Source organism: Onychostoma macrolepis, chromosome 04 (assembly GCF_012432095.1).
Source record: "Onychostoma macrolepis isolate SWU-2019 chromosome 04, ASM1243209v1, whole genome shotgun sequence".
In the NCBI taxonomy this organism is placed as follows: Eukaryota; Metazoa; Chordata; class Actinopteri; order Cypriniformes; family Cyprinidae; genus Onychostoma; species Onychostoma macrolepis.
Genome location: NC_081158.1, coordinates 12,323,498 through 12,338,864, shown reverse-complemented (window position 1 = coordinate 12,338,864; position 15,367 = coordinate 12,323,498). Strand labels below are relative to the sequence as shown.

General features: G+C 36.2%; 1 protein-coding gene across 1 annotated transcript; it reads left to right on the top strand.

Moving 5' to 3' along the window:
- Positions 1-12,780: 12,780 nt before the first annotated feature.
- On the top strand, positions 12,781-13,224 carry LOC131538495 (gastrula zinc finger protein XlCGF7.1-like). Its single transcript, XM_058772368.1, has one exon. It carries the CDS (start codon positions 12,781-12,783, stop codon positions 13,222-13,224), a length of 444 nt encoding a protein of 147 aa, XP_058628351.1.
- The last annotated feature ends 2,143 nt before the right edge of the window (positions 13,225-15,367 follow it).

The window sequence follows — 15,367 nt, the reverse complement described above, 5'->3', positions numbered from 1 at the left end:
GTGTTCATTTTCATGTTTGGTATGTATGAGTTTGGAAAATCATGCTTGAAACGCTTCTTTCAATTAATTCTTTGTCAAATGTATCATATTCTGGTTATAGAAATCATGTCCCAAATTATATTCTACAAGAGCAGGGAAATTCGGACCATGTGACTGATACATGATTTATGATGAGGAGGAGAAACGGAACATAGCTAAGATAATATCTAATTGGTCAACACACCAGTTGGGAGGTGTCCAAAAGCCGAGTTTAAAAACTCAGGACACCATCAAATCTCTCTTCTAACTTTTTAGCCATGCTTTTTGTCATCACTTTCTGCGTTCTTTGAGCGCCATTCCAGCGTGCTTCGGCCTGCCTGCCAGCTGAGATGAGAAGAAAAACCACCAAGTCTTGTTACATCATTTTTTTCTTTTACTTTAGTTTCTTTTCTTTCCATTGAGTTTCGTGTTCAAAAGTTAAGTTTGCCACAAAGTCCAGCTCCGACTGCACCCGCTTCAAACTTCAACTAGCAATGGACTCTGAAACCATTCGTCAGCCAATATCCAACCATTGGCTTCCCAAGACTTCACTAGGAACGACCGCTGAACTGTCAGCCTATCAGCAACCTCGGGAAACCCCCTTTCTACAAAGAGGACAAAGGGAATCCCTTAACACAAAGGCAATGCAAGCAAGTAACCTCCACATTTTTGCTGAGCTGGTGCATTTAATATAAATTTTAGTCTCATGGAGAAACTCAATGCGAGGGTTAATTAAGTGATTGTTGCTTGTTCAGGTCTATGCAATAGCACATATTGTTGTAAACTTGGGGGTGGGGGTGGGGGTGGGGGGTGTTGAACCCTTCTGGTATCAACTTGCTACCAGCAAAGCCTATTTATGTACTTGTTTTAGAACTTTTGTCGAGTTGTTAATAAATGACGATTACAAGGTTTACATGGGCTCTCGGAAGAGAAAGTCATCATAGTTGTGTAAACTTCTGTATTAATGAATGGAAACTGCAACAAATACAGTGCCCTCCACTAATATTGGCACCCTTGATAAATATGAGCAAAGGCGGCCGTGAAAATTAATCTGCATTGTATATCCTTTTGATCTTTCATTAAAACAATTCACAAAATTCTAACCTATCATTGAAGTAAAACAATTGAAAGTGGGGAGAAAATCTCATGATGAAATAAATGTTTTTCTCCAATGCATGTTGGCCACAATTATTGGCACCTCTAGAAATTCTTATGAGTAAAATATCTCTTAAGTATATTCCCATTCATATTTACATTTTTTAGCACTGGGAGCATGAAACTGTCCAGCAATGACTTCCTGTTCCACAGGATTATAAATATGAGGAACACAAAGGCCAGATTTCTTCAATCATCCATCACAAGGAGTAAAACCTAAGAATATATTTCTGATGTGCAGAACAAGATTGTTGAGCTTCACAAAACAGAAAGTGGCTGTAAGAAAAGAGTTAAAGCATTGAAAATTCCCATTTCCACCATCAGGGTAATAATTAAGAGGTTCCAATCAACTAAAGATGTTACAAATCTGCCTGGAAGAGGACATGAATGAATGAATGAATGAATGAAGTTGGGGTCAGAAAGCCCATAAAGATCAAAAGGATGAACAATGCAGATTAATTTTCACAGCCGCCTTTGCTCATATTTACCAAGGGTGCCAATATTAGTGGAGGGCACTGTATATGTTTGTGTTCTCATTTGACCCAATAGCAAAATAAAAAAAATAGATGAAACTGTTTCAATGAAAAAAAACAAAATTATATATATATATATATATGATGCTAACTGTAGAAATGCGTTATCATAAACATATAATAGACCTTATTGTGTAAACGGGACTTTTATTTTGGTCTGGTGTTGTGACGTCACAAAGCTGCGCCGCGCTCCTGCATTTGCTGAGATTTGGCTGAAGAAAGGTTTGTGGTTTTTCAATCAGTTCAAACTATTATATCACTTTGTTTTACAAACGACCTAAAATAAATTAATCAATCTTAAATATAACGTTGTAATACTTTATTTAGCGTTATCTTTGAGAGTAAAGCATATTCTCATTAATAACAGAAAAGGTGCGTCTCATTTCTCTCCGTATATCGTGAATAAGTACATCGTTCAAGTGCGGGAAAGAAGAGAGAAACTGAGAATCCGAATCATCTGGACAGAATCATTCGTAAAATGATTCAGTGATTCGAATCAGCGCGCGCTGGCGATAAAAGAGAACAACAAACACGGTAACACTTTACAATATAGGTGCACAAATATGCATAATTCATGCTTAACTAATGCACAGATAATCACTCATAACTCATGAAAAACTAAACCATTTATTAGTGATTACTACATCAGCAACTAATAAACATTCTATATGAATCATAAGTAATAAATAAATTGTTATTAGTTAAACGTGTCAATACATTAGTTCCCCTAATAACATATTATATTAGCTAATGAGTAAATTCTTATGTTAATTAGCGATACCACAGTGGTCAAAGCTATATACATCAACTTCCAGTTGTCTGCTTTAATTAATCATTAGCTGATTTGCAAAGGTATTATGTTATGATTTTACTTTTTGAGGCACAGAACTATTAACTAATATATTTAATTTAATTAATATTTAATTTGAGTTATTTTAGTACATCAACATACTAAATGGAAATGAAATAATTTATATATTTAATTTATATATATATATATATATATATATATATACATACATACATATACACACATATATATATATATATATATATATATATATAAATTATTTAGTATGTTGATGTACTAAAATAACTCAAATTAAATATTAAATATATTAGTTAATATTCTATATATATGTATGTGTGTGTGTGTGCGCGTGTATGGCTGTACATCCACGTAGTTTTTTTTTTTTTTGGTGTTTGGCTTAGTGTTATGTTAGAATATTATTATACTCATACCTTTTGTTGTTTTAGTATTTGAATTGTTTTTAGCTTTATTTTTTGTTTTCATTTAAATGTGTAGTTTTGAAATGTATGCATTTGTCATTTTTATTTAATTTCTTTATTTTCTTACATGGGTATATATAGTATTAACTTTTCGTTTTAGTTAATTTTTCTTATTTGTAAGTTGCTTTGGATAAAAGCGTCTGCTAAATGACTAAAAGTAAAGTAAAAGTAACTAATATGTCATCAGTGTTTCCCACAGGATTTAAATTTTTATTTTGTTTTATTATGCAATTACAGAACAACAAAGACAAAGTAAGAACAAAAGACAATGATGGTTACAAACAATAATCCAAAGCATACTACGTTAGCTTATAAAACTTACACCACGAAAGAGTCTTACATGCAATAGAATTAGTTTAGTTTTAGTTTCTTAAAGATTTTACATACACATCAAAATTATTCCTGAAAATAAAAAAGTAAGGAACTTTCTTTGAAAATTTTCATTTTCCGTAAAACGTAAAATTTAGCAAGAAATAGCAATAGATTAATAATAAATTTGCAGTGAGAAGGGTCTAAATTCAAAGAGTAACCAAAAATTACATGTATACATTATATATATATATATATATATATATATATATATATATATATATATATAAAGAATCTTTAGGGCCAGACTTGACTAAAGGTATAATACAATCAGGAATTGCACCAAAAACAATGGCATGTTCTCTTGAGGGGACAGGAAAAGATAATTTTTGCATTAATTTTTCATAAGTAAAAAGGACACCATAATCATCTGAAAGTTGACTGACAAAAAGTATATTTTTATCAAACCAATTGCGAAAAAAAAAAATTATATCTAATATTTTTATTGTTCCAAATAAAATAGCTATGTGGAGAAAAAATATAATTATGTATAAGTGACCAACTTATTAAAGCCTGTTTATGAAAACTAGATAAAGTTAAAGGTATTTTAGAGATGTCAAAGTTGTAAACAAAAAATGTAAACCTCCAGCTGAATTAAATATATGATTTGGAATAAAATTCCAACAGGATGTGGGGTTGTTTAAAAATGTCTTTATCCATTTAACTTTAAACGAATTATTAAGAGTGGAAAAATCCTCTGAATAAATAAGCTTTCCGTTGATGTATGGTTTGTTAGGATATGACAATATTTGGCTGAGATACAACTATTTGAAAATCTGAGGGTGCAAAAAAAATCTAAATATTGAGAAAATTGCCTTTAAAGTTGTCCAAATGAAGTTCTTAGCAAAGCATATTACTAATCAAAAATTAAGTTATGATATATTTACAGTAAGAAATTTACAAAATATCTTCATGGAACACGATCTTTACTTAATATCCTAATGATTTTTGGCATAAAAGAAAAATCGATAATTTTGACCCATACAATGTATTTTTGGCTATTGCTACAAATATACCCCAGCGATTTAAGACTTAAGTTTTGTGGTCCAGGGTCACAATTTTGTCCAGCATTCAAATTTCCACAGAAACATCCAGTACCATTGCAGGATAGATAACCCGAGATAACCCATCTGCTTTAGAAAGCTACACTCTACCTTTTAATGACAGATCACGCTGTAACCAAGAATTTAATTTGCGTCGGATAGAGAGTATAAGAGGTTCAAAATTAAGCTTTGATCTCTTTTTCTGATCTTTACATATAATTATATTTAGATATTTGACTTCAGATTTGACTGGGATGTCACAAATTTTAACATCAATAGAATCTTTTATGGGTAAAAGTTCACATTTATGGATATTAAGACACAAACCAGAAGCAGAGGAAAAAACTTAATTTTGTCTAAAAGAACTTGATCTTTATTTTTCAAAGACTGAGTTGTGTCATCAGCCAGTTGGCTTATTAATATTGATCGATTTGCCACAGAAGATACCTTTCAAATTTCTATTTTGAATGTGGATTGCTAGTTTCCCACAGGATTTTGTGAGACTTGTGGTGGCAGGTGACGTCACACATTAATTTGCATATTCATGACGTAATTGCGTCAAATTTGCATTCAGACGAGTTTTGGCACTTCAGATGTTCTACAACTGTAATACAACTGAATGCCCAATAAAGCTGTTCACATTATATTTTCTGTTGTCATACATAAAACAAGTATAAATAGTAAGCACGACCCATTAATACTACATTAACCAGGAAACACTCTCGCTATACTCCTTAAATCCTGATTTATATTAGCAAAATGGTCTGATAAAATCAACATCTAACTTACACTAAAAAGTGACTATATGCGATGGTTTTGGTTATGTTAGTGTTTTGTCTCATTCAGCGCACCGCCTTGCATTTGAGTAACAAACTATGAGCATATTAACAGACGAATTATGTTCATATTTTAAAAGTCCAAACAGTCAGTAAGCGACAGGAGCTTGGAAACACTGTTTTGTAAATGATTTATTGACGAGTCGGCTGCGTTAAGGCCAACTGAAAGCGCTGCTTCTCTGCCGCTCGCTGCACAGAACAGACGCCAAGAGAAGCGATACTGCGCCAGGAGAGTCAGACCTCATGCTCGCGGGTCAGTACTGGCCAAATCTTCCAACTGAACGATAGCTAAGGTTTTTTTTTTTTTTTTTAAGGTCGGTAGGTTTGTCAGTATGTACCCGTTATGGAAAAAAAAAAAGCCACCAAAAGGGTCCAAAAGTTGCTAAATATAGTGCTAAAGTCGAGCTAAAAGAGCTGATGGCAGCGGGCGGTCTGTGGATAATATGGAGGCCCGCTACAAATAAATTAACGTATGGGAAACACTGTGTCATTGTGGTGAAGGATTTTGAATTGGTTAGTCATGTGCCTCAAAAAGGAGGTAAAGTCATAACACAATGATATCTTTGAAAATCATTAGCTAATGATTAATTAAAGCAGACAACTGTAAGTTGAATATTAGGGAATTAAAGGGTCACTCCACCCCAAAATGAAAATTTTGTCATTAATCACTTACCCCCATGTCGTTCCAAACCTGTAAAAGCTTCATTCGTCTTCGGAACACAATTTAAGATATTTTAGATGAAAACCAGGAGGCTTGTGACTGTTCCATTGACTGCCAAGTAAATTACACTGTCGAGGCCCAGAAAAGTATGGAAAAACATTGTCAGAATACTCCATCTGCCATCAGTGGTTCAACCATAACGTTATGAAGCGACGAGAATACTTTTTGTACGAAAATAAAACAAAAATAACAACTTTATTCAACAATTCTGCACCGTAGCGCCATTTTGGAGAAAATGCATACGCTCTTCTGTGTCAGCCGCGACACAAGGATATGTTTTCTACGTGGATTTACGCTTTGATTTGAACGCAAACAGCGCATCCCTATATCACGGCTGACACGGAAGAGCGTACACAAAATGTGCTCCAAAATGGCGCTACGGTGACGTTACGGTGCCAAATTGTTGAATAAAGTCATTTTTTTTTACATTAATTTCCGTACAAGAAGTATTCTCTTCACTTCATAACGTTACAGTTGAACCACTGATGGCAGATGGAGTATTCTGACGATGTTTTTCATATTTTTCTGAACCTTGACAGTGTTATTTACTTGGCAGTCAATGGGACAGACACAAGCCTCCCGGTTTTCATCCAAAATATCTTAAATTGAGTTCCGAAGACGAACGAAGCTTTTACGGGTTTGGAGTGACATGGGGGTGAGTAATTAATGACAAAATGTTCATTTTGGGGTGGAGTATCCATTTAATACATTGACACATTTAACTAATAACAATTTATTGATTACTTAATCTATGAATCATATAGAATGTTAATTTGTTGCTGATGCAGTAATTATTAATAAATGTTTTAGTTATTCATGAGTTATTAACTCATGATTATCTGTGCATTAGTTAAGCATCAATTGATGCGTATTAGTGCCACTGTATTGTAAAGTTGTTACCACAAACACAAACTGTGTAATGACAACTTTTACAAACCAGCTGCAAATGGTTTCATGAAAGTGGAATCTATTTAATATTATGTAAAAGGGGGGAGGGGACTATTTTTTTTACCTACATATTTTAATCATGTCATTTAAGTCCATTAACTATCACTCTGACTGACCAGTGCACTGACTAATGAACTAGGGATCTGATTGAGAGGCACAGAGATTTAGTTTAGATTTATTTTAGAGAATAATTTACTTTGTTAATTATGTTCTTCTTAAACAGGACAAAAAAAAACTCCTGCTGAAGCAACTGAGATCCACGTGACGCACTATTATAAAGATGGCGTTTATTAAAGAGGAGAGTGAAGACATGAAGATTGAAGAAGTATTCAGAGTCAAACATGAAGATACTGAGACACAAACAAACATGGCGTTTATTAAAGAGGAGAGTGAAGACGTGAAGATTGAAGAAGAATTCAGAGTCAAACAAGAAGATCCTGAGGAACAAACAGGTTGGTTTTCATTCTCAAAGCTGAACTCACTCATTTGATCCATAAAAAATGTCCAGCTCTATAGAAATGAATGATATTTATGAAGAGAGTCATATGAGTGTGATGTGGGCTGATTTTTTGGTAAATGTAAGGGCACGAGCAGCTGCATTTGAATTAGTTGTAAGTGATTAAGGGCTGTGTTAGGTAGGCCATATAACAAGGAGTTACAATAGTCCAGGCATGAAGTTATAAAAGCATGAATAATCTTTGAAATTTAGTGACTGTCGTAAACGGACAATATTGTGAAGTTGGTAAAAACAGTACTTGACAAAGCTGGTTGATATGGGGTTCAAAGTATAGAGCAGAATCAAATAGTACACCAAGATTATGTACAATAGGGGAAGGATGTACTATAACTCCGTCGATATTAATAGAAAAGTCAAGATGAGAGGAGACAAAAGAATTTGGGCCAACTAACAGAATCTCTGTTTTTTTTTTCAGTATTCAATTTTATGAAGTTTTGAGCCATCCATACTTTAAAGGGGGGTTACAATGCGGTTTCATGCATTCAGAGTTGTTTACACTGTTAAAGAGTTGGATTCTCATGCTAAACATGGACAAAGTTTCAAAAAACAATTTGGATGTGACGGAGTATTTCTGTGCCAAACATTTTACTTCCGGGTTCGTTTTTTTTTCAGTCGTGGCTCTTCATGACACAAACGAGGGTGGAACTCCTTATATGGGCATTTCTCCCGGAAGAACGCGCCCGTGCGTGCATTGACCAGAGCGAGAGCGCGCCCATCAACGCGCTTCATTCGGCAGCTCGGGAAGAGTGTCTCTAAAGAAGTGTGTTTTTGGTTGTGAGGGAAAGATAAACTTGTTCAGCTTGGAGCCCCAGACCGAGGGAGATTGACAGTTATTTTGTGTTTCTTCCATTTGCGAATAATCGCACCAACTGTTGTCACCTTCTCACCAAGCTACCTGGTGATGGTCTTGTAGCCCATTCCAGCCTTGTGTAGGTCTACAATCTTGTCCCTGACATCCTTGGACAGCTCTTTGGTCTTGGCCATGGTGGAGAGTTTGGAATCTGATTGCTTCTGTGGACACAGGTGTCTTTTATACTGGTAACAAACTGAGATTAGGAGCACTCCCTTTAAAGGGGTCATATGATGCTTTTTTTAAAGATCATTATTTGGTGCAACAGAATATGTTGACATGCTTTAATGTTCAAAAAACACATTATTTTTCAAATACTGTACATTATTGTAGGTCCTCTATGCCCCTCTCTCAAACGCTTCGTTTTCTACAAAGTCCCTCCTTCCGACAAGCACAGTTTGCTCTGATTGGCCAACTGGCACAGTACATTGTGATTGGCCAAACACCAAAAGCATTCGTCGGAAATGTAATGCTCCTTTCCATAATCGTGAGCTTCATCTTTTAAAGTAAAAGTAAAGACAGTTAATAATGTCCTTAGTTTTACTATCAGTTCAAGCCCGAAAGGGAAACAGAGTCACGTGACAGACACAGTGATGATGCTCATATATATATTTGCACACAAGCCGCGATTAAGAAAGCTGACGTGCTGTGATGTGACCCTCTCTCTAGAGCCCTGCACGGGCCTCAAATTTAGGCCCTGGCCCAAGACGCTCAGGATTACTGTCCCAAGCCCGTCTTTTTTTTCCCCTTCTCCTAAAACAGCTTATACAACTCAGTGTTTCCCACAGACTTGGACTCTATTTGTGGCGGCATATATGCAAATTCATTCTCTGCCAGCAGGAGGCGCTTTTAGAGTGCGGAAAAATAGCGGTTTCCCCGGTAACGCTGTACACAAAGCAGCGCTCCGCTCACAAACGCTGCTTTATCAGACATTACATGCAAGATGAAATGAAAATCACATCCAAAATTTTCTGAAGACAGTCAGTTTCCTTCAGAAATGCAAATCTATTTGTGGAGGTTAGTTTTGATATTGTGGCGGGCCGCCTCAAATCAATGTATGGGAAACACTGCTACTCTTTTGGCTATTAAAATAGTTCAGTTTTGTATGTAATGGCAAAATTATTATATTTCGTTAATTTAGAAAAACGTTTGGAGCATTTTTGTTTTTTAAAGTAGCGACCATCAATTTAGCCTTCTCAAATCATCACGACTTGCCTAAAATAAAATTTATAGATATAATAAAACAATTCAAGCATATAACAATGTTTAAACGTTAAACCTGCACTATTATAATAATGTGCGCTAGCCTATATCCAAGTTTGTACGGAGAGTGGAAGCTAAAGCGGGCTCTGCAGGACATGGTGGCACCAGCTCAAACTACTTAAAATAGCCTACGCCGTCTTTTTTTTTTTTTTTATGATAAAGGTAAAAGTAATGCATCATTCGGAACTGGAAAAGGTCTACTTTTATTTGTGTGCACTCACAATATCAAGAAAACGTTGTGCTTTTATAAAACAAAGAAAATAAACATGATGCGCTTTCTGCCGTCTCGTCATGAACAGGAGCACTTCACAAAAATGAACCGAAGCTGAGCAAATACATGCCTCACAGACATGATAAATATATCTATATAAAAAAAGCTTTAAATGATCACTTGATGAAATAAAAATAAAAAAATCGAAAACAAAAACTTTTATTATATTCTTAATCATAAATCAATAAAGATGCATTTCTCTCTAAAGGCACGTCTAATGAGGAGACGGTGAGTCAGGATCAGCAACTTCATCCTTGCGACACGGACTCAGAAAACAGTTTATTAGTAAATAATTCAAGTATCTCCTTACTATTTCCCGCGGACACATTGATGGTTATGTTTGCTGGGGTTTTGCAGCAAGCTTTAGCCTATTGCGTGCATTTGAACACAGAACTCTTCAGCTGTGCTGAAGTCACTTGCGCTCGCTGCTGCTGCAGGACACTAAACACCGTCGAGCCGCTCTCAGTCGCGGCAGCACGGTCTCGTGTTGTTTCCACCAGCGCACAATTTTTTTTTTCATCACTAATTGATGGATATCTAAAATATAAAAATAAGGAGAAACCTAAAACGATCTACGACGTGAAAATTGGCCCGAAGCCCGGCCCTAGGGGCGTAAAAAAGTCGGGGACCGTCGGGCCCGGGCCGAAATGCAGGGCTGTACCTCTCTCTCTCTCTCACGCACACACGACGTGCAAAACTCTGCATTTGAACAGTCAATAGCAAATACTTAAACTAATAACAAAATATAGCAAAGTCAGAATGACCTCCTCTCCTAGGTTTATGAAACGGTCATCCATAAAATGCATTGTGATAACATCTGGGTTGTGCTGTTCTGTTGTAAGTAATCTTAATGATTCCTAATGCATCTACTTTCGGAAGGCCAAATAAAGTGCTTTTTCTTTCGCATAGATACACACAGCGTCTCCCTGACATGGCTGCATCAACACTACTGCGGTTACTGAAACCACGCCTTCTATCTTTGCGTGAACATTTGGGTGACGTAGACATGTGGGGACATGTTTGAATGAGCCATTTTAGGGGGGCGTGGCTGAGTCTTAACTTGCATTTTTCCACCTGGGCGAGCGCTTCGCGGACAGCTTACCTCGCGCATGAAATCAGCCGTCGACCAGCTAAACACTGAGAACGCGCCACAGAGCGGAGGCGCCAAAGCTGCGGAGAATCCGCTTACCCGGAAGCTGCCGTCACTGTCTCACTGACGTACATTTACAGAAAATGACCATTGTTTTCAAATAAATAATTTTACATACTTATTCCCAACACCTTATTAAGCTTTAAGTCACATCTCAAATGACAAGAGATCAACTTATAACAGGGCTCGCAAAATCGCTAGCCCGACGTCCCGGGGCTATTGTGTTTTCCAGTCGGGCTACCAAAATGTATCACTGCCCTGCCCGACGGGCTCCTTTAAATACAGATCTCCCGCGGGTCCTTAAAAACTCTGAAAGTGAGTTGTATCAAAATATTTATTCATTAATAAATATGAGCGCTGCACATTTCAAGTCAAAACGCTGCGCGGTTGTCTTTATGTGAATGTATCTGAAGGGAACCGACTGTCCTCAGAAACGTGTCGTTGGCATTTTAATTTCATTTTACCTATAATTCCTGATAAAGCAGCGTTTATGAGCTCTGAGCTGCTTTGTGTACAGCGTTTCCGGGGGAAAAAGCAATATTTCAGCGCTCCTAAAGTGCCACCTCGTGGCAGAGAATGAATTTGCATTTCCAATAAGCCTTTCTTACTGTTTATGGTCAGATCAATGCCGATATCAACTCATGTTTTTACGCAACAAACGCATAGAGTTGTAAATGAGAAAGTTCTAAAAATCTAAACAATTAAGACAGTAATATTTATACGTTTTAAATTAACAATTTATATGTTTGATTGATCCCTTTTCATAAAAACGGCCTATAGCCTGAAACGCTGTTGTACAAGATTTTTGTTTTTGTGGAAACCTGTATCTGAACTGTAAATCATGTAATTTTATGGCTCAAAACTATATGTTACCATAGACATTGTCCAACCCCGCTCATTCTGTGTTCATTTTACTTGTGCAGCTCTTAAAATGGGTCATAAATTAAATATATTTTAAAAAAAATTCTGCAGATACCCTGTAAATAGTGAAATAAAATTCCTTCCTTCATATTTGTTGATATTTGTGTATTGAAAATATTTTTGATTGACATTTAAACTCCTATCTGATTTTCTATATTAAATGAATAAAAGAAAAGAAAAGAAAATAGTAAATTTTTAATTCGGGCTAGTTAATTAATTTTCGGGCTACCAAAATCTGAAGAGTACCTGCCTGAAGGGCTACCAGGGATTTTGAAATTTTGCGAGCCCTGTATAATCATGTTTATATTCATTAGCCCGTGAACTCATTCTCTCAGACGGCCTGGTTATGCGGTGCATTCACAGCTTATATGGACGGAACGCCACTGCTATATACTATGTTGATTGCTTTGAGCCATTAAACTGGGGTTAACTTTTATGTTTGTTTTTCCACCTTAGACCTGATGGCACTGAAAGTGGAGAGAGACGTACTGAATGAAATTGAGGAGAAAGATCAGTATGAGAATCTTCTGATTTCATAATAAGAGAAAAATCTTTTTGTTCCTTAGAGTCTGAAAAGACTTGCACACAAAAAAGAGCTCAAAAGACCGTAACTAGGAGTTACTTCACTTGCTTTCAGTGTGGAAAGACTTTCAATCAACAAGGATGCCTTAACAGGCACATGAAAATTCACAACAGATCTCCTCAGTGTGGAAAGCGTTCCAATCAAAATGGAAACCTTGACGTCCACAGCCTTTATACCTGCCAACAGTGTGGAAATAGTTTCGCTCATAAAGGAAACCTTGCCAAGCACATGAGAGTTCACACTGGAGAGAAGCCTTACACATGCAATCAGTGTGGAAAGAGTTTCACTCATAAAGGAAGCCTTACCAAGCACATGAGAGTTCATGAGAAGCCTTACATATGTTATCGGTGTGGAGAGGGTTTCAGTGAAAAAGGACACCTTAAAGTCCACATGAAAATTCACACTGGAGAGAAGCCTTACACATGCTATCAGTGTGGAAAGAATTTCAGTCAATCTGGAAACCTTAAACTCCACATGAATATTCACACCGGAGAGAAATCTTTCACCTGCGAACAGTGTGGAAGAAGTTTTAACAAAAAGGGAAGCCTTAATTACCACATTAAAGTTCACACTGGAAAGAAGCCCTTCATCTGCCATCTGTGTAGAAAATTTTTCAAGCGAGAACGAAACCTTAAAGTTCACATGAAAACTCACACTGAAGAGAAGCTTTACACATGCCTTCAGTGTGGAAAGAGTTTCAATCAAAAACGATACCTTGAAGCCCACATGAGAAGAATTCACACTGGAGAGAAGTGAGGGGCCTGTTTAAATGCCATCAGTATGGAATGAGTTTTACAGACAAGAAAAGCCAAGGAATCATTCAGGGGCATCGGAGAGAAGCCTGTCATGTGCATTCACTGTGGAAAGACTTCAAGAAACAAAGCAAATCTCTATTTTCACATAAGCTGGATGATGGCATACCATCTTCTGTAGAGCTGCTTTACAGCTGAATCGCATCTTGCAACATTGACATTGGTACTGAACTGATTCTAATTGAATAACTACATTGCTGTCTTTTGTAGAACGGCCGAATTGATGTCATTTCAAACTGTTGAATTTCACAGTTGTTACATACTGTTTAATTACACTTTACTTATCTTTTAGACCTGCTTTACATCAGAGTCTGAATTTTCCTGTTTATCTCTGTTAAGTGCTTTGACACAGTCTGTATTATAAAGAGCATTATTGAAATAAAGCCGACTTGACATAAGAGTTCATGAGAGAGGGAATTATCAGAGGTGAGACCAAGTCATTGTTTTGCAAGTCACAAGTAAGTCTCGAGTCTTTGCATTCAAGTCGAGTTGCAAGTCCTCAACTTTAAGTACTTAACAAGTCTGGCACCACACCGTTCACTATAGCAAGTTTAAATGAGGCATGAAAAATTATTCACAGCAAAACTGTAGCGATTAAGACAAATATACGCAAGTAAATGTATTTTGTGTTTTAAACAAGTTCATAATGATCACAGTTGATGGCTTTGTTTAGGGGCTATATGCGTTATCATGTAGTACAGCCTCTATTTCTTCTGAAAGACATGAAAGTGATTGGCTGGTAAACGGGTAGAATATACTGAACTTTATATATAGGCTACATACAAGCGTTTGACACGAAAAAAAATCAAATTATGTTTGAAAGGTTTAAGCCTATTATTAGGCTACTGCTGTTTCAGTATTCATCGGTATTTCTTCTGCTTTTTCTTCTTGTGATTTATAGTGATTATTTGTATTTTAAATGTCTAAAACTTTAAATATCTTAAACATTATGTGGATGAAAACACTGACTAGTGCTCACTTAGCGAGTCCCCCTCTGGTTCAGTGCCAAAATCTGCGCTAATCATACCAGTGTGATCATCAGTGATGGGAATAACGGCGTTATAAATAAACGGCGTTACTTTTTTCAGTAACGAGTAATCAAACAAATTACTGTTTCCCCCGTTACAACGCCGTTACCGTTACTGACAATAAAATGTGGCGTTACTATATTATATTATTGAAATTTAATTTTTCAGTTCATCTGAATGGATGCAGTGTAGCTGTATTTGACGTACCATAAACTCTAGTGTGAAGGCGCACGACTCGCCGTTGCTTTCTCTCACATACACGCACGCAAAGAAAGATACAGAGCAAAAGAGTCTTTCATAACATGCAGAATTGACGCGCTACATGTAAATGATATTCTTTGTTGTATTTTCCTGTCAAAATAACGGAGATCCTTTGGAATTCTTCAGCTTTTAAGAACTGCTGGTTTGTCTGGTAGTGGGCGGAACTAATGCACAAACGACAATCTCATTGGCCGGCGCTCACCTATTATCGTCCCTGTTTTGATTTCAGCAAATCAATTCGAGCGAATGCAGACAACGTGATTAATATTCATGAACCCAGCAGCTCATTAATCCTTAGTGCGTTTTATATTGATGACAAATATGCATTCATACTTGGTTATTCTAATTACTAAAGTTCTATCATCATATAATATTATATTATAATGCTTGACCGACTGATACGAAGTGTCAGTAGATAAATAGTGTAGATTAATGTACAATGTTTTATAATAATAATTTATTCTTTTTAGTTTCCATTTCATTAATTTAACATATTTAATATTGGGGGCATCCAAAGTTATTTGACATCTGAACATTTAAAAAAAAAAAAAAAGGAATGCAATAGTTACTTTCCCTGGTAATTAGTTACTTTTATAATGATGTAACTCAGTTACTATTTGTGAGAAGTAACTAGTAACTATAACTAATTACTTTTTTAAAGTAACGTGCCCAACACTGGTGATCATACGCTTCAGTAACCAGCCTATATTGATCAGAACTGTGTTTTTTAAGAAGGTAAAGACTTGCCAAGTCACAGGGTCAAAGTCTAAAGCCCGAGACACACTGCATGATTTTTGA

What these genes read in the sequence shown, in the direction of transcription:
- LOC131538495 (XM_058772368.1), top strand. Translation starts at nt 12,781, where the DNA reads ATGAGAGTTCATGAGAAGCCTTACATATGTTATCGGTGTGGAGAGGGT.